The sequence below is a fragment of the Mytilus edulis genome, chromosome 7 (genome assembly GCF_963676685.1).
Source record: "Mytilus edulis chromosome 7, xbMytEdul2.2, whole genome shotgun sequence".
Taxonomy (NCBI): domain Eukaryota; kingdom Metazoa; phylum Mollusca; class Bivalvia; order Mytilida; family Mytilidae; genus Mytilus; species Mytilus edulis.
The window spans coordinates 77,878,968-77,896,316 of NC_092350.1; the positions used below are offsets into that span (position 1 = coordinate 77,878,968).

The following is a 17,349-nucleotide window of genomic DNA, read 5'->3' on the forward strand; positions in this document are numbered from 1 at the left end:
CCAGTATCAGAGTCTCGTTTGTTGGTATAATTGTTCGTGATTTCATTTTCACTTATATAAGTAACCTGCGTTTCATTAACGTCAGTAGTTTGCTCAAATATTTTGTCCGAATCCTGTACATTATCACTTGCAGTGCTTTGATTAAATATTTTGTCTGGCTCTTCATTTTGAGAACTTTCAGTGCTTTGATTGAAAAATGTTGCATCACATTGAGAAGTAGCACTATCAGTACTTTGATCAAATATTTGATCCGATTTTGGTAAATTAGTCGACTGATTGATTTGTTGATAAACTTTTTCAAACTGGTTCAACTGATCAGAAATCGATATTTGAGTATGCTTTGAGTCACAATCGGTCAGTTTATTAAAAGGTTCTGATTTTTTCACTACGTTATATTTCTTTCGTGGGTAAAGTTGTATCGTTTTTCGCGGTTTACGTTTCTTTGCTACACGTGCAAACTGTTGATCAATGTCTTCAGTGTCGGCATCATATTCATTTTGTGCCTGTGACAATACATTTTTGCGTGGAACACTATTATCGACGGTGTACATCGGAACTGGCGCAGGCAGACAAATATTGTTCAATTGTAAATTTTTACTGTCGCTAGTATCCGAGTCATGTAATAAAGTGGTCAATTGAATACCTCCTGGAACAATTATTTGACCTGTATTTTCCGGTTCATATGGGAAGTACGGATCTTGCTCGTCTGGACTTTCAAAGGCGTTATTAGTCTCTTGCGTACATCGTGACAAAGCATCCGGAACTTGCATTTCCCTCGCAGGTTTGTATTGAATTTCAAAATTATATTGCTGCAAAATAGCAATCCATCGCTCATAAATGGCGCCTTTCAGTTGGTTGCTAAATAGCGGTTTCAACGCTTGGTGGTCGCATTCTATAACAAACGGCTGTGTACGTAGGTATGATGAACATTCTAAAACGGCGGTAACCATGCCAAGTAATTCTAGCTTTGTTGGGCCATATGATTTCTGCCATTTACTAAGTGCCTTAGAACCGAATCGTATAACACGAATTTCATCAGTTTCGCTCATTTTCTGATATAGCACGTAACCAATCCCCTTACAACAAGAGTCTACAGCAAGTCTAAATGGTAAATTGAAGTTTGGAAAGGCTAGAATAGGAGAATCTAGCAGGAGTGATTTAACATTCTGAAATGCACGTTGTTGTTCATCGGTCCAGATAAAACATTCATATTTCTTTAAAAGTCTCGTCAGAGGTTCCATTTCAGCACTGAAATTTTTGATGTATTTCCGAAACCAATTAAATAAACCAACAAGGCGGCGTAACTCTTTCACATTTTTTGGTATAGGATAATCAACGATGGCCTGAACACGGTCCGGTGGCGGCTCAATTCCTTTATTTGAAATTTTATGACCTAAATATATACAAGAGTTCTGAGCAAAGGTACACTTTTTGGGTCCCAGCTTTAAACCAGCATTCGAAAGTCTTTGAAAAACGTTCCGTAAATCTTCAATATGCTGATCGAATGTTTCGGATGCAATAAGGATATCATCAAGATAGCACAAACATGATTTAAAAGTTAATCCTTTAAGTACTTTATCCATCAACAGTTGAAAAGATGCTGGAGATGAACTCAGTCCCATCGGTAATCTTAAAAATTTAAAAGTACCAAAACAGGTATTAAAGGCTGTGTAACGTTGACTGTCTTTTGAAATCGGTAACTGAAAAAATCCAGATGATAAGTCTATTGAAGTTAGAAAATTCGGTGTTTTTGTAGAAAACGATTCAGTGAGATCTTGTAAATCAGGAATTGAATAAGAAAAGTGTTGAGTCATGGAATTTAAATACCTAAAGTCACAACAGAAACGAAATTTTGACAAACTAGTCTCTTTCGATGAAGCATTTGCTTTGCCTTTTTGGTACGTTCTTTTCGACACAAGTACAACCGGACTTGTAATAGGGACATCTTCTGTTTCGTCTACCGGTGCAATTACACCTTGTCTCAAAAGTTCATCTAAATGATGTCTTAGAATATCCTTCTTTTCAGGAGTTAAACGATATGAACGTTGGTGTTTCGGTTTAAAGTCGGGCTTCAAACATATTTGGTGTTGAACAACATTGGTAAAGCCTAAGTCAGGGTTTTCCTCGGTTACAAATAATTCTTTATTAGAATGTAAAAATTCCATCAATGTCGATTTCTGTACTTCAGTTAAGTATTCAGGAATATTAAAATAAGAGATAAATTTAGAGTCGATCTCAGTATCTTTATTCACCGGTTCAGTCGACAATTGAATATTTTGAACAAAATGAGTGTCATTATTTTCACTCAAAGGCATACATACATGATCCTTAGAAAATGGTTCAAGCTCCGCTAAAATCTGTCCTTTATTCAAATGTACAGTTTCATTAGTAAAATTCAAAATTTTAATCGGGACTTGTTTCTCTCGATTTACTGTCACTACAGCTTTTGATATTATGATTCCTCGGTCTTTAGATATTTTAGAAGTACATATACCTTGCATTCCATATTGCACTTTTCCATTTACGTGTCCCCAAATAAGGACTTCTGAATTCGGAGGTATAGAAGCGGGACTTTGAGTTAAAACCTTGAAATGTTTAGATCTTATGCGACAATCACTAAAGTCAAGAACGATATTCTTGGAATACAAATAATGCGTTCCTAAAATTAAAGGATGCGATGTTTGCGCTAAAATATATACATGAATCCAGTGCTTTCCTTGAGGCACAGTAATCTTAACCTTAGCAGTTCCATAAATTTGCACTGTTTGGTTATTCGCTAAAGTAATTTTGTCACTCGTAGCACTAAACTCGGACTTCATGGAATCGGGTATTGAATTAAAAAGTTGCGAAGACATGACATTTATTGAGCTACCTGTATCAATTAATGCTGAAATTTCCTGATTTGCAATTCGCACAGGCATATACAAAAATTTACAAACAAATGTTGAATCGTCGTCACTTGTACATTCAGTTGATTCTGAATAATTTACCGATTTATCAGAAATGTTAACATGGGCAGACGCGTGTACAGAAATTTTATCTAGATGCCGCCCCGGGGGTCCTGCCCTGTGAACCCCGGGTTCCTCCGGTTTCCCGAATAGTTTACACACTGTGGACTCTTATGGCCCGTTTGGCCACAAATATGACAAATAAATGAGGAATCTATATTACCCTGTTCATTCCAATTGCAGGCACGTGCAAAGTGTCCTGGCGCTTGACATTTACGGCACAGTCCACGGTCATATTGATATACTTGACGATCTCGATTTCGTGGAAGAGAAAACCGATCGTTTTCTTTTACATCACGAGAATTATCTAGTTGCTGTGAAAAGTTTGTGGCAAGTTTTGACACGGCTTGGGTTAGACTGTTTATTTGTCCTTGTAATTCACTAACTACATCGGTTTTGAAATTGTTTAAATCTTTCACCGCAGCGGGTGTGTTATTGGCAGATTTAGTAACAGCAGCTACAAGTGGTGCTTCGTCCTTTCGATAACCGTAAGCTTCGCCCATTTTGGCAGCTGCTAGGCAATTTGCGCTATCACTATGGTGACCTGCCCGAACAAAAAAGGCGAGTTGATCAGGCAAACCCTTTATAAATTTAATCAATATTTCGTGATCACTCTTGTGCAAAATTGTTGCTTTTTCAAGTAGTTGAGCATAAAAATCGTCAATTGATTGCCCTTTTGAAAGTTTTAATGTTTCAAATATTTCACCTTCAAGAAGTATAGTTGGACTTCGAAAATCAATATCAATATATTGCTTCTTGTAAACCTGTTCAAAAGTTTGCCATAATTGCTTATTGTCGGCTGGAAGAGTATTGAACCAAGTAAGAGCTGGGCCACAAAGGTGTAAATGAAAAGCGGCAATTTTTCTAGCATCCTCTTCCGGTAATATATGATGTAACACGGCATAAGACTCAAACTCACTCAAAAACTGAAATGCATTTTCATGTGGGTATCCCCCAAATTTACGGCAATTGGCTAACTTTTCCATTTTGTGAAAAGATTTATGTTTAAAATTTGATGTGGAAGGTTGAACTTCGTCGTCAAGTGTTGAAGAAACTACGGTATTTGGCGTACTAGAATTGGTAAAATCTGAGGTTTGAAATTTATCAAATTGTGTCCAGGCAGGGGTAATTGGTGTCTCTACATTTGGCAGACTAAACGAAGTATTTAACTGTAGTGGAGAAGCCGGTGGTTGCAATAAATAGCCAATATCGGGTTCTATGTCGTCTGTTATTTGGTTATATAATAGAAAATCGTCTGTAAATACAGACTCGTTGTCAGATTCCGACATTTACCCAATAAAAATACAATGTTTTATATATATCACACGGAAAAATCAGTAATGAGAAAAATCTCACATACTGTACGCTCAGCTGTAAGTAGACGAGCAGAAATGAGATAAATCTCACATTCTACGTAAACGAAAATAAATACAGGCAATGCATACTATAATAAATCTTTATTTTTGCAATCTCATATTATTCCAATTTATTCCGTCTATAGAAGACCATATATATATATTTGAATATACCCACGGTCGTCCATGATGTTTTCTGACACGGGGAAGAATCATCTACTATGTATAAATGACGATTCAATGTATTAAAATAAATGTCTCTATGTTTGTTTGGATATATAGTTTTAAAATAAATATTTGTTCGAATAATTCACTAGTCTAATGCTCTCATAATGTATCCATATTGACGAATCAACCACGTGTGTCGTCCTCGTGTATGGGGTCTACATGTATTATCAACGGGAGTCACATTTTCAAAAATAATTAAAATGTCTTTTAAAAACAGCAAATATTCTCATAAAATTGTTAAAAGTCTCCTATTAATCTTTTTAGGGTCACTCCACCATGTAACGATATCGCCTCGTTTTAATTATAAGTTTTGGGTTGGGACTAGCTCAAGCAATAAAAACACGTCTTACGTTGACGACATTTTATAATAAAAGAGAGAGTAAAACAAAAAGGCGTTTCCGGACATCACTTGTACAGTTCCGTAAAACATATAAACTGAATTACACATAAACATATAATATATAGCTAAATATATAACAAGGGTCCAAAATTAAACTTAGTCTGATTTTAACAAAAATTGAAATCTTGGGGTTCTTTGATATGCTGAATCCAAAAATGTACTTAGATTTTTAGTGGAAGAAGACGTCAAGTCTTCTGAAGACTTAAGGGGCTGACCATTGGCATTGAGTCTCCGTATGCCGCATTCATTTCGTGTATTACAATAACAAAACAACTTAGATTCCTGACACCGATTTTTACACATGATTAGGCATCTGAATCATTTAATTTGTAAATTATGATTTTAAAACAATCACTATCGTAAATATGACCCTTTTATTTATGTAAATTATTAGATTTCATCTCATCCACATGAACGTTATTTGTTTACATGTAACAGGATGTTTTAACTGTAGATATTTGTATTACGCATGCGTGAATTTGGTATCGGGACAACTCGCCCTGTTTACAAGTTCGCCCTTGAAGTTACGAATTTGCAATCCTGCAGACAAGAAGATTTTGTTTTTATATAAATAAAAAGGATATATAAAGTGTTGTCTTTATTCATGGTTTTCCTTTGTCATGTGAATTAGATGCCCTTCGTAACATACATGTGAACCTCCTGTTTAGGAGAAAAAAACTCCCGTGTATGAAATTTTTCAGACGCCATATTTGATCATTTCTTACTACTGTACGGGTGTAATTGACACCTGTGTTAAATTTTACCTGAACATCAAAGAAGATTTATAATTATATGGCTTCACTTGACAGCTTGGGTGTCAAACATACTGGTAATCAACGATATTTACCTCCGGCTAACTGCCGTTGTGTTATCAAAACGATGTGTATTGGGAATATTGAAATACTTTTTTGTTACTTCCCTTTGTTTTATCCTGTTTTCAGTTATTTTGCTTTTAAAAATATAAATTGTAAAAAGACTATAAATGATTAATATTTTAATCAAATAATCATAACAGGATGTTGATTAAATGAATTTAAATGATTTTGGACAAATAAAAAAATTAAAATTTATAAATTATTTTAGCAATCTAGACCTCCTTTCAAGGATTAAATTGAAGTTTATATCATAATTTTGTTTACAACAGAATGTTCTTTTTAATTAATTTACGATGTTGCAAATATATATGTGGAGCTTATTTCTTTCTTATTTGTCTATACATTTACAAATGATAAGGAGATGAAGACATGAATAAAAATATATACAGATAAGATATATAAATATAATGATTCATTTGCTAGCAGTGAACAATCATTTGTCAAAAACAAAACAAAACAAAACAAGAAACAGATTCTTCTTATTAATTTATTTTATTCAAATAGAGAGGCAATAATGGAACTATAAACATTACAATTTGATGGAAATTTGAAGAAAAAACACAATTTCTACATCATTTGGTTACATTTATGTCGATAAAAAAACATGATGTTTTGACCATTCAGTACTTAACCCTTTCCTCCATAATGACGCTTTTTGACGCCACCCCCTTTACTCCATAATGACGCCTTTTGACGCCTGTGTAGTACCTCAGTTGAAACACTTTGACTACAAAGTGTCTGCAGTAGACTCAATAAAATTTGTATCCAATATGAAAAGGAATATCATAGGAATATTCTACTTAAATTTATTTAATGAAATATTTGTTTTTTTGCAATGCATTTTAATACTTTAAAGCCTATTTTCAGCATTTTATTGCAAAATTCTATTTTGTGTTCATTTTTTACAGTGGGTTGTGATGATCTTCCAGTTAGGTTACCCTCATTTGGAGTGTTGTTCCCAACCTGTTAAAGGTCCATCTTTGTGCATAATTCAAAATTGGAAATTTCAACAAGCATCTAATATTCTTAATCTGGAAAATAAACCCTGGTCTGCTAGCTTCATGTATATTTTTTCTACCGATTTAATATATAACTAGAATCATGCAAACAGACTTAAGGAAAAGGCATGTAAGTTCATCATACAAATATGACACTTTTTCTAGACAATCCAGATCTTGCAAAATATGTCGCTAAAAATTGTAACCTTTAAAATTGTTGTGCAGTAAAAACCCATATGGGAACTTTCAAAAGTTGGCAGGTATGTAACAAGTCTTACTATTTTTATGCTCCATTTATGGGCAATATGTTTTCTAGTCTGTCCGTCCGTCCTGCTTCTGGTTATAAAGTTTATGGTCGAGGTAGTTTTTGATGAAGTTGAAATCCAATCAACTTGAAACTTAGTACACATGTGTTCCTCTTGATATGATCTTCTTAATTACTGCCAAATTAAAGATTTTACCTAATTTTCATAGTCAACTGAACATAGAAAATGATTGTACGGATGGGAAATCCATGTACTTATGACCTTTTCTTGTTTGAAGAAAAAAAATACATTTTAACGATAATGGAACAAAGCAGCCTGGGTAAGTGGGGCTGCTTTTATGGTAATTCAAGTTACCTTTTATTCACCTTCTTCCACTTCAGAGCTATCAGCTCTTTGATTTATTATGGGCCCAGTTTTCAAGTTGGTCCAAATCAGGATCTAAAATTATTATATTAAGTATTGTGCAGTAGCAAGTCTTTTCAATTGCACAGTATTGCGCAATGGCAAGAAATATCTAATTGCACAATATTGTGAAATAGCAAATTTTTTTTAAATTAGAGTTATCTTTCTTTGTCCAGAATAGTAAGCAAGAAATATCTTAACTTAAATCTTTGTTATATACAATATACAATGTATATTCACTTTTTACTACCAACTGATAAATTAAAATAATCTTTACCATTCAGTGATAACAAGCAGTTTTTTTACATCTTAATATTTTATGATGTATTTAAATGAGTAGTTATTGTTGCAAACTCCATTAGCAATTTTGATTGAGATTAGTTTTGGAATAAGGGAAAGGGGGATGTGATTAAAAAAATTGGGTTCAATTTTTCTCATTTGAAATTTCATAAATAAAAAATAAAATTTCTTCAAACATTTTTTTGAGAGGATTAATATTCAACAGCACAGTGAATTGCTCTAAGAGAAAACAAAAATTTTAAGTTCATTAGAACACATTCATTCTGTGTCAGAAACCTATGCTGTGTCAACTATTTAATCACAATCCAAATTTAGAGCTGAATCCAGCTTGAATGTTGTGTCCATACTTGCCCCAACCGTTCAGGGTTCAACCTCTGCGGTCGTATAAAGCTACGCCCTGTGGAGCATCTGGTTGATGAAGTTGAAGTCCAATCAACTTGAAACTTAGTACACATGTCCCCTATGGTATGATCTTTTTAATTTTAATGCCAAATTTCACGGTCCATTTAATATGCAAAATGATAGTGCGAGTGGGGCATCCGTGTACTTTGGACACATTCTTGTTTCTTTATGCTTGATGATATTGATTTGATATTTGGTGTATTCTTTTACAGATCAAATTTGAGTTTTGTTCTGTTCTGATGTTATTGTGCAGAGTTTTGGTCCTTGGACAGAAAATTCACTCAAATTATCAGTTTTCCGCTGATTTGTTTGTCATGATTGAAGAGGTTGATTAAAAATTGGTATATACATTCATGACATCATGACAGGTTACAGCTCAAGTTAGGATTTTTTTCCAGTCTGATGATTTTGTGCAGAGTTATGGTCCTTGGACTTACACAAAATTCACCTAAAATCAGTTTTCAACACTTTATTTCGTCATGCTTAAAGATTTTGATCTGAAATTTGTTTAGTTTACACCAAGACAAGTTATTGATCAAGTTTGAATTTTGTTCCAATACAATGAATTTTTAATAGGTCTGAGACTATGTATTGCTATGCAATACTCACAGAATGCTTGTTATCCTTCCTTTTCAAAGATTTGCAGAAAGTTGTGTTCTTTATGTGTGATGTCATCAGACATGGTAGCCCTTTTTCATGATGTCAGAATAGGGAATTCAGGAGAAATCCAACAAAAACAACACAATTTAAAATATTTGGACTAACTATATTTGCTGAGAACAGATATGTCACTAGTGAGGAGAAATATTTTTCTGACACCGCTCAAGAAATATGAAAATATCCCAAAAAATTGGTGAAACATAATAAATAATACTACATTGTATTATACAATTGTTATTGCTATTTTACGACATTTTCCTTTGATCATACTGACTCATAATTTTCTTTCTCATCACAGTCGAGTGATATAAAAAATTATCGCTAGAAACTAAGGGAGCATATGTGCCATTGTTAATGAAATTAACATAAAGTTAGCAACGTTGTTATAGGTAAAATAGCGATAAACAGATTATCTTTGGTCATCTTAAGTCGATTGCTTTTCTTCTGTTTGCTGTACTGGCTCAAGCGAGAAAATCAATCTTGTTGAGATGATCAATGATAATCTATAATTATCAGAAACAAATTGAATTATATATATATTGCCAATGTGTACATTTTTATTTAGATGGAGAATATTTGAGGTCAGAGTGAGTGAGTGAAAGTGGTTGTGTGAATCTTCCCTTTAGGTTTTAAATTTGAATTAGAATTATGGACGACTGAGCTGAAATAATTTGGATTAAAAAATTATAGACAACATTTTTTTTAGGTAAAGCTTGCATGAAATGCAATCAAAACCTTGTGGGACTGACTTGATATCTAAATGTTCCAAGACTTATCACTACCTTTATTGATACACAAAATATAGTGCATTGATCAAAACATTCTATACATCCTATCCATGAACATTTCCAGAAATTTATCAAAAATTTATCAATGTAATATATGCTCAGATATTCAAGGCACAAAATGATGTTACACTTGTCAAGAAAATTACATAACTTTTGCAAGGTGCAGAAATCTAATATCTGTTCTAAAAATAGAATGATGTCATTGTTAAAATCATCTTTGAAAAAATTGTAGTCATCTTCCTTTGTCTAGAATTGCTGTTAAATCAACTACAACCAATGCAATAATTAATTTTACTTCCCGCTGATAAATTGAAGCAATCTTCACTGTTCAGTGCTTACAAGCACTTTGATTTTAAATCCACTTGAAAATATGACACACATAAACTTTGTGATAATTTGGTATTGTATGTTTTAGATGACCCAACAAGTATCTACGAGGGTTTTACCAGTGGAGGTGGTATTCTGTGGTTGACAGACTTAACAATTCCAGATCCATTCTTCATACTTCCTGTCATGATTGGCATTAGTAATCTTTTACTAACTGAGGTAAACTTTAAGAATAATACACACTTATTCCAATAGCTTGAATGATTGGAAACTCATTGAACGTTATAATGAAACAAAAATTCAGTCCTACAGTTCGGTTAGTCCCCTACCAAATAAGTCGAAGGGGACTTTAGGTTTGCACTCTGTCCATCTGTCTGTCTGTCTGTCTGTCCATCTGTCCCGCAAATCAGTTTTCCAGACTTTTTGGTGGAAGAAGACCAAGTCTTCTGAAGGCCAATGGTGCCGACTTTAAAATCATTAATCCTCCGTATGCCGCATTCGTTTCTGTGTATTACAATTTCATAACAACTTCTGATTCCTGACACCGATTTTAACACATTATTATGCATCTGAATCATTTAATTTGTAAATTAGGATTGAAAAACATTCACTATCGTAAATATGTACCTTTTTATTTATGTTAATTATTAGATTTCATCTCATCTACATGAAATTATTTGTTTACTTGTAACCGGATGTTTTTACTGTAGATATTTGTAGTACGCATGCGTGAATTTGGTACCGGGACAACTCGCCCTGTTTACATGTTCGCCCTTGAAGTTACGAATTTGCGAATTTTGCAGACACGAAGATTTTGTTTTTGATAAATAAAAAGGATCTATTTCGTATTAAATTGTTGTCTTTTAATATTCATTGTTTTCCTTTGTCATGTGAAGTAGATGCCCTTATACTTCAAATGGTTTGAATCTATTCATAAAATTATTCAAGACTCAGTTGACAAGAGCAGTAAGTTGCTGTTGGGAGAATTTTGATTAAACTCTAAATGCTCATAGAATAAGAAATATAATCTAAACTGAATGTACCTCCTTCTGAATAATTTATTGCAATATAAAATATAAATATAAATATAAATCCCTTTTGACAAGAGAAATCTGACTTTTGTCAGAAATATTTTTTTCACATGTGCAAAGGTAATCATGTGTGGCGGCCATACTGGTTTGTTTACAAATTTGATAAGAAGCCTCTAGAACCATGACCTAAACATAAATAGTCTTCCGAAAACGTAAACTTTATGCAATACTATTTTATCAATCATGATTATTTTCATAAATTTAAATTTGATTATTTAAAGAAATAAAATTATAACAATTACGATTTTAGATTAGAGATTCTCACAGACATGCTTTGATCTATTTATAGCCAAATTAGTTTACCTGTGTGAAAATGTAAATAATGGACATTAATTTGTTTACTAAACAAGTAAAGACAAACTATGTATGGAAGATAATAATTCACATAAATATTTCATGACATTTGATTTATTTTAATAAATATAGGATTTAAAAACTGCAAGTGCAAACAAATTTAATCATTAATCAGCTGATAATTTTTTACGCAACCATCGTGGTGATGTAACTGATAAAAATCACTCCATCAATCCTCCAGCCCTTTCACATATTAAGCAATAGATCTACTTATTATTGCAGAATATTCAATGAATATACATTCATCGTCTGATTGAATATATCGGGTATTCAGATATTTTTAGCTGACATTTTGGGTATCCGATTGGCCGGAGTCTACTGTACTACCATAAAGAAAGAAAATTTTTAAGATTTTTAACTCAAAAGTGGGAAAATTCATTATATTTGGAACAACTTTTCTAAATGAGGGGTCAAAATAATAAAGAAGATATTATAAGTTTAGAAACATCACAAAACTCTTTCGACATGTTTTGACCATTTAATACTTAATAGATGCATAGTTTTTAGGGAAAAGTTTCATCAAATAATATGAATATAAAGGTGCTCATTTTTTACAGTGGGTTGTAATGTTCTTCCAATGAGGGTTACCCCTCATTTGGTGTGTTGTTCCCAACCTGTTAAAGGTCCATCTTTGTGCATAATTCAAAATTGGAAATTTCAACAAGCATCTAATATTCTTACACGAATAAATAAACCCTGATCTGCTAGCTTCTTGTTCATCTTTTCTACCGATTAAATAACTAGAATCATGCAAACAGACTTAAGAAAAAGGCATGTAAGTTCATCATACAAATATGACACTTTTTCTAGACAATCCAGATCGTGCAAAATACTTTGCTAAAAATTGTAATGTTTGAAATTGTTGTTGCGCACTAAAATACCCCATTGGCGGGTATGTAACAAGTCTTACTATCTTTATGCCCCATTTATGGGCATTATATTTATGGTCTGTCTGTCCGTCCTGCTTCAGGTTAAAGTTTATGGTCGATGTAGTTTTTGATGAAGTTGAAATCCAATCAACTTGAAACTTAGTACACATGTGTTCCTTATGATATGATCTTTCTAATTTTACTGTCAAATTAAAGATTTTACCTAATTTTCACAGTCCACTGAACATAGAAAATGATTGTACGGATGGGAAATCCATGTACTTATTACACATTCTTGAAGAAAAAAATACATCATAACGATAATGGAACAAAGCAGCCTGGTTTAGTGGGGCTGCCTTTATGGTAATTCAAATTACCTTTTATTCACCTTCTTCCACCTCAGAGCTATCAGCTCTTTGATTTTTTCTCTTCCTGCTTGAAAATATTGATTTGAAATTTGGTATATAGTTTTATTGTCGAGCCTGCAACTTTTGTTGCAGAAAGCTTGACATAGGGATAGTGATCCGGCTACGGCGGCGGCGGTGGTGTTAGCTCACTTCTTAAAACCTATATATTTTAGAAGGTGGAAGACCTGGATGCTTCATATTTTGTATATAGATGCCTCATGTTACGAAGTTTCCGTCAGTCACATGTCCATTGTCCTTGACCTCATTTTCATGGTTCAGTGCCCACTTGAAAAAAAGTTCAGATTTTTTGTAATGTTAAATTCTCTCTTACTATAAGTAATAGGATAACTATATTTAGTATGTGCGTACCTTGCAAGGTCCTCATGCCCGTCAGACAGTTTTCACTTGACCTCGACCTCATTTCATGGATCAGTGAACAAGGTTAAGTTTTGGTGGTCAAGTCCATATCTCAGATACTATAAGCAATAGGTCTAGTATATTCGGTGTATGGAAGGACTGTAAGGTGTACATGTCCAACTGGCAGGTGTCATCTGACCTTGACCTCATTTTCATGGTTCAGTGGTTATAGTAAAGTTTTTGTGGTTTGGTCTGTTTTTCTCATACTTTATGCAATAAGTCTACTATATTTGTTGTATGGAATGATTGTAAGGTGTACATGTCTAGCAGGCAGATGTCATCTGACCTTGACCTCATTTTCATGGTTAAGTGGTCAAAGTTAAGTTTTTGAGTTTTGGTCTTTTTAATTTTTATCTAATACTATATGTCATAGGTCAACTATATTCGGTGTATGGAAATATTTTATGATCTATATGTCAGTCGTGCAGGTTTTATTTGACCTTGACCAGATTTTCCCGGTTCATTGCTCAGTGTTAAGTTTTTGTGTTTGGTCTATTTTCTTAAACTATAAGCAATAGGTCAACTATATTTGTTGTATGAAAGCATTGTTAGCTGTACATGTCTGCCTGGCATATGGTTCATCTGACCTTGACCTCATTTTCATGGTTCATTGATAAATGTTTAGTTTTCTTGGTTAATGTTAAGTTTATGTGACAGTCAATAAAGGTTTATATTTAGGAGTATCAACATAATATCAATGATTAGTAAAGAAGGCGAGACATTTCAGTGTGTGCACTCTTCTCATGACAAGTTATAGATCAAGTTTGAATTATGTTCCAGTCTGATGATTTTATGCAGAGTTATGGTCCTTGGACTTAAAAAATTCACTCAAATAATCAGTTTTCCACATTTTTGTTTGTCATGCTTAAAAACAGATTTGATAATTGGTTTATAGTTTAATAATGACAAGTTACAGATCAAGTTCAAATTTTGTTTCACTCTGATGATTTTGTGCAGAGTTATGGTCCTTGGACCTAGAAAATTAACTCAAATAATCAGTTTTCCGTACTTTTTATACGACCGCAATTTAATTTTTTGGTCGTATATTAGTATCGCGTTGTCTGAAGACAGATGGTTTCCGGATAATAACTTTAGTATATGTAAATAGAAAGCAATAAAATTTTAACACAAATTTTATAACCACTTAAGGAATGTTGGAATTGATTTTTGGGGTTATGGTCCCGTCCCAACAGTTTAGGAATTAGGGGCACAAAAGGGGTCAAAATAAGAATGTTTCTAGTTTCCAGACAATTACTTGTGTTTAAGTGTATGGATCTTTCTGAAATTGTACCAAGGTTCCATATTACAAAGGGAAGGTTGGGATTGAGTTTGGGGGTAATTGCCCCTATGGTTCAGGAATTAGGGGCAAAAAAGAGGCAAAAACAAGCAATTTTTCTAGTTTCCAGACAATAACTTGTGTTGAAGTGTATGGATCTCTCTAAAATTGTAATGCAGGGTATCCCAACACAAAGGAAATGCTGAGATTGAATTTTGGGGGTAATTGCCACAAACGTTCAGGAATTAGGGGGCAAAAAAACCAGCATTTTTCTAGTTCCCAGACAATTACTTGAGGTCAAGTGTATGGATCTCTCTGAAATTGTACAGCAAGGTTACCATACCACAAAGGGAAAGCTGGGATTGAGTTTGTGGGTAATTACTGAAAGTTTTTATTTTAAAATGGGGGGGGGGGTAAATTTTTTTTTTTTAATTTTTTTTTTTGTCTTAAAATTTTACGTTTTTCCAATGATTTATTGTTCTTATTTATATATGAATGGAAAAAATACTGATATGGCAGGATTTACCCCCATTTAATACTTAATAGATGCATAGTTTTTAGGGAAAAGTTTCATCAAATAATATGAATATAAAGGTGCTCATTTTTTACAGTGGGTTGTAATGTTCTTCCAATGAGGGTTACCCCTCATTTGGTGTGTTGTTCCCAACCTGTTAAAGGTCCATCTTTGTGCATAATTCAAAATTGGAAATTTCAACAAGCATCTAATATTCTTACACGAATAAATAAACCCTGATCTGCTAGCTTCTTGTTCATCTTTTCTACCGATTAAATAACTAGAATCATGCAAACAGACTTAAGAAAAAGGCATGTAAGTTCATCATACAAATATGACACTTTTTCTAGACAATCCAGATCGTGCAAAATACTTTGCTAAAAATTGTAATGTTTGAAATTGTTGTTGCGCACTAAAATACCCCATTGGCGGGTATGTAACAAGTCTTACTATCTTTATGCCCCATTTATGGGCATTATATTTATGGTCTGTCTGTCCGTCCTGCTTCAGGTTAAAGTTTATGGTCGATGTAGTTTTTGATGAAGTTGAAATCCAATCAACTTGAAACTTAGTACACATGTGTTCCTTATGATATGATCTTTCTAATTTTACTGTCAAATTAAAGATTTTACCTAATTTTCACAGTCCACTGAACATAGAAAATGATTGTACGGATGGGAAATCCATGTACTTATTACACATTCTTGAAGAAAAAAATACATCATAACGATAATGGAACAAAGCAGCCTGGTTTAGTGGGGCTGCCTTTATGGTAATTCAAATTACCTTTTATTCACCTTCTTCCACCTCAGAGCTATCAGCTCTTTGATTTTTTCTCTTCCTGCTTAAAAATATTGATTTGAAATTTGGTATATAGTTTTATTGTCGAGCCTGCAACTTTTGTTGCAGAAAGCTTGACATAGGGATAGTGATCCGGCTACGGCGGCGGCGGTGGTGTTAGCTCACTTCTTAAAACCTATATATTTTAGAAGGTGGAAGACCTGGATGCTTCATATTTTGTATATAGATGCCTCATGTTACGAAGTTTCCGTCAGTCACATGTCCATTGTCCTTGACCTCATTTTCATGGTTCAGTGCCCACTTGAAAAAAAGTTCAGATTTTTTGTAATGTTAAATTCTCTCTTACTATAAGTAATAGGATAACTATATTTAGTATGTGCGTACCTTGCAAGGTCCTCATGCCCGTCAGACAGTTTTCACTTGACCTCGACCTCATTTCATGGATCAGTGAACAAGGTTAAGTTTTGGTGGTCAAGTCCATATCTCAGATACTATAAGCAATAGGTCTAGTATATTCGGTGTATGGAAGGACTGTAAGGTGTACATGTCCAACTGGCAGGTGTCATCTGACCTTGACCTCATTTTCATGGTTCAGTGGTTATAGTAAAGTTTTTGTGGTTTGGTCTGTTTTTCTCATACTTTATGCAATAAGTCTACTATATTTGTTGTATGGAATGATTGTAAGGTGTACATGTCTAGCAGGCAGATGTCATCTGACCTTGACCTCATTTTCATGGTTAAGTGGTCAAAGTTAAGTTTTTGAGTTTTGGTCTTTTTAATTTTTATCTAATACTATATGTCATAGGTCAACTATATTCGGTGTATGGAAATATTTTATGATCTATATGTCAGTCGTGCAGGTTTTATTTGACCTTGACCAGATTTTCCCGGTTCATTGCTCAGTGTTAAGTTTTTGTGTTTGGTCTATTTTCTTAAACTATAAGCAATAGGTCAACTATATTTGTTGTATGAAAGCATTGTTAGCTGTACATGTCTGCCTGGCATATGGTTCATCTGACCTTGACCTCATTTTCATGGTTCATTGATAAATGTTTAGTTTTCTTGGTTAATGTTAAGTTTATGTGACAGTCAATAAAGGTTTATATTTAGGAGTATCAACATAATATCAATGATTAGTAAAGAAGGCGAGACATTTCAGTGTGTGCACTCTTCTCATGACAAGTTATAGATCAAGTTTGAATTATGTTCCAGTCTGATGATTTTATGCAGAGTTATGGTCCTTGGACTTAAAAAATTCACTCAAATAATCAGTTTTCCACATTTTTGTTTGTCATGCTTAAAAACAGATTTGATAATTGGTTTATAGTTTAATAATGACAAGTTACAGATCAAGTTCAAATTTTGTTTCACTCTGATGATTTTGTGCAGAGTTATGGTCCTTGGACCTAGAAAATTAACTCAAATAATCAGTTTTCCGTACTTTTTATACGACCGCAATTTAATTTTTTGGTCGTATATTAGTATCGCGTTGTCTGAAGACAGATGGTTTCCGGATAATAACTTTAGTATATGTAAATAGAAAGCAATAAAATTTTAACACAAATTTTATAACCACTTAAGGAATGTTGGAATTGATTTTTGGGGTTATGG

The 17,349-nt window shown here is 33.4% G+C and overlaps 1 protein-coding gene across 2 annotated transcripts in view; it reads left to right on the forward strand.

Moving 5' to 3' along the window:
• LOC139482323 (zinc finger protein 45-like) overlaps positions 1-17,349 on the forward strand; it is a 109,433-nt gene that overhangs the window by 72,561 nt on the left and 19,523 nt on the right. For both annotated transcript variants that reach the window (XM_071266147.1, XM_071266148.1), the window contains exon 4: positions 10,098-10,228. In XM_071266147.1, the coding sequence (XP_071122248.1) occupies positions 10,098-10,228 (131 nt within the window). The remainder of the gene's footprint in view (positions 1-10,097; positions 10,229-17,349) is intronic.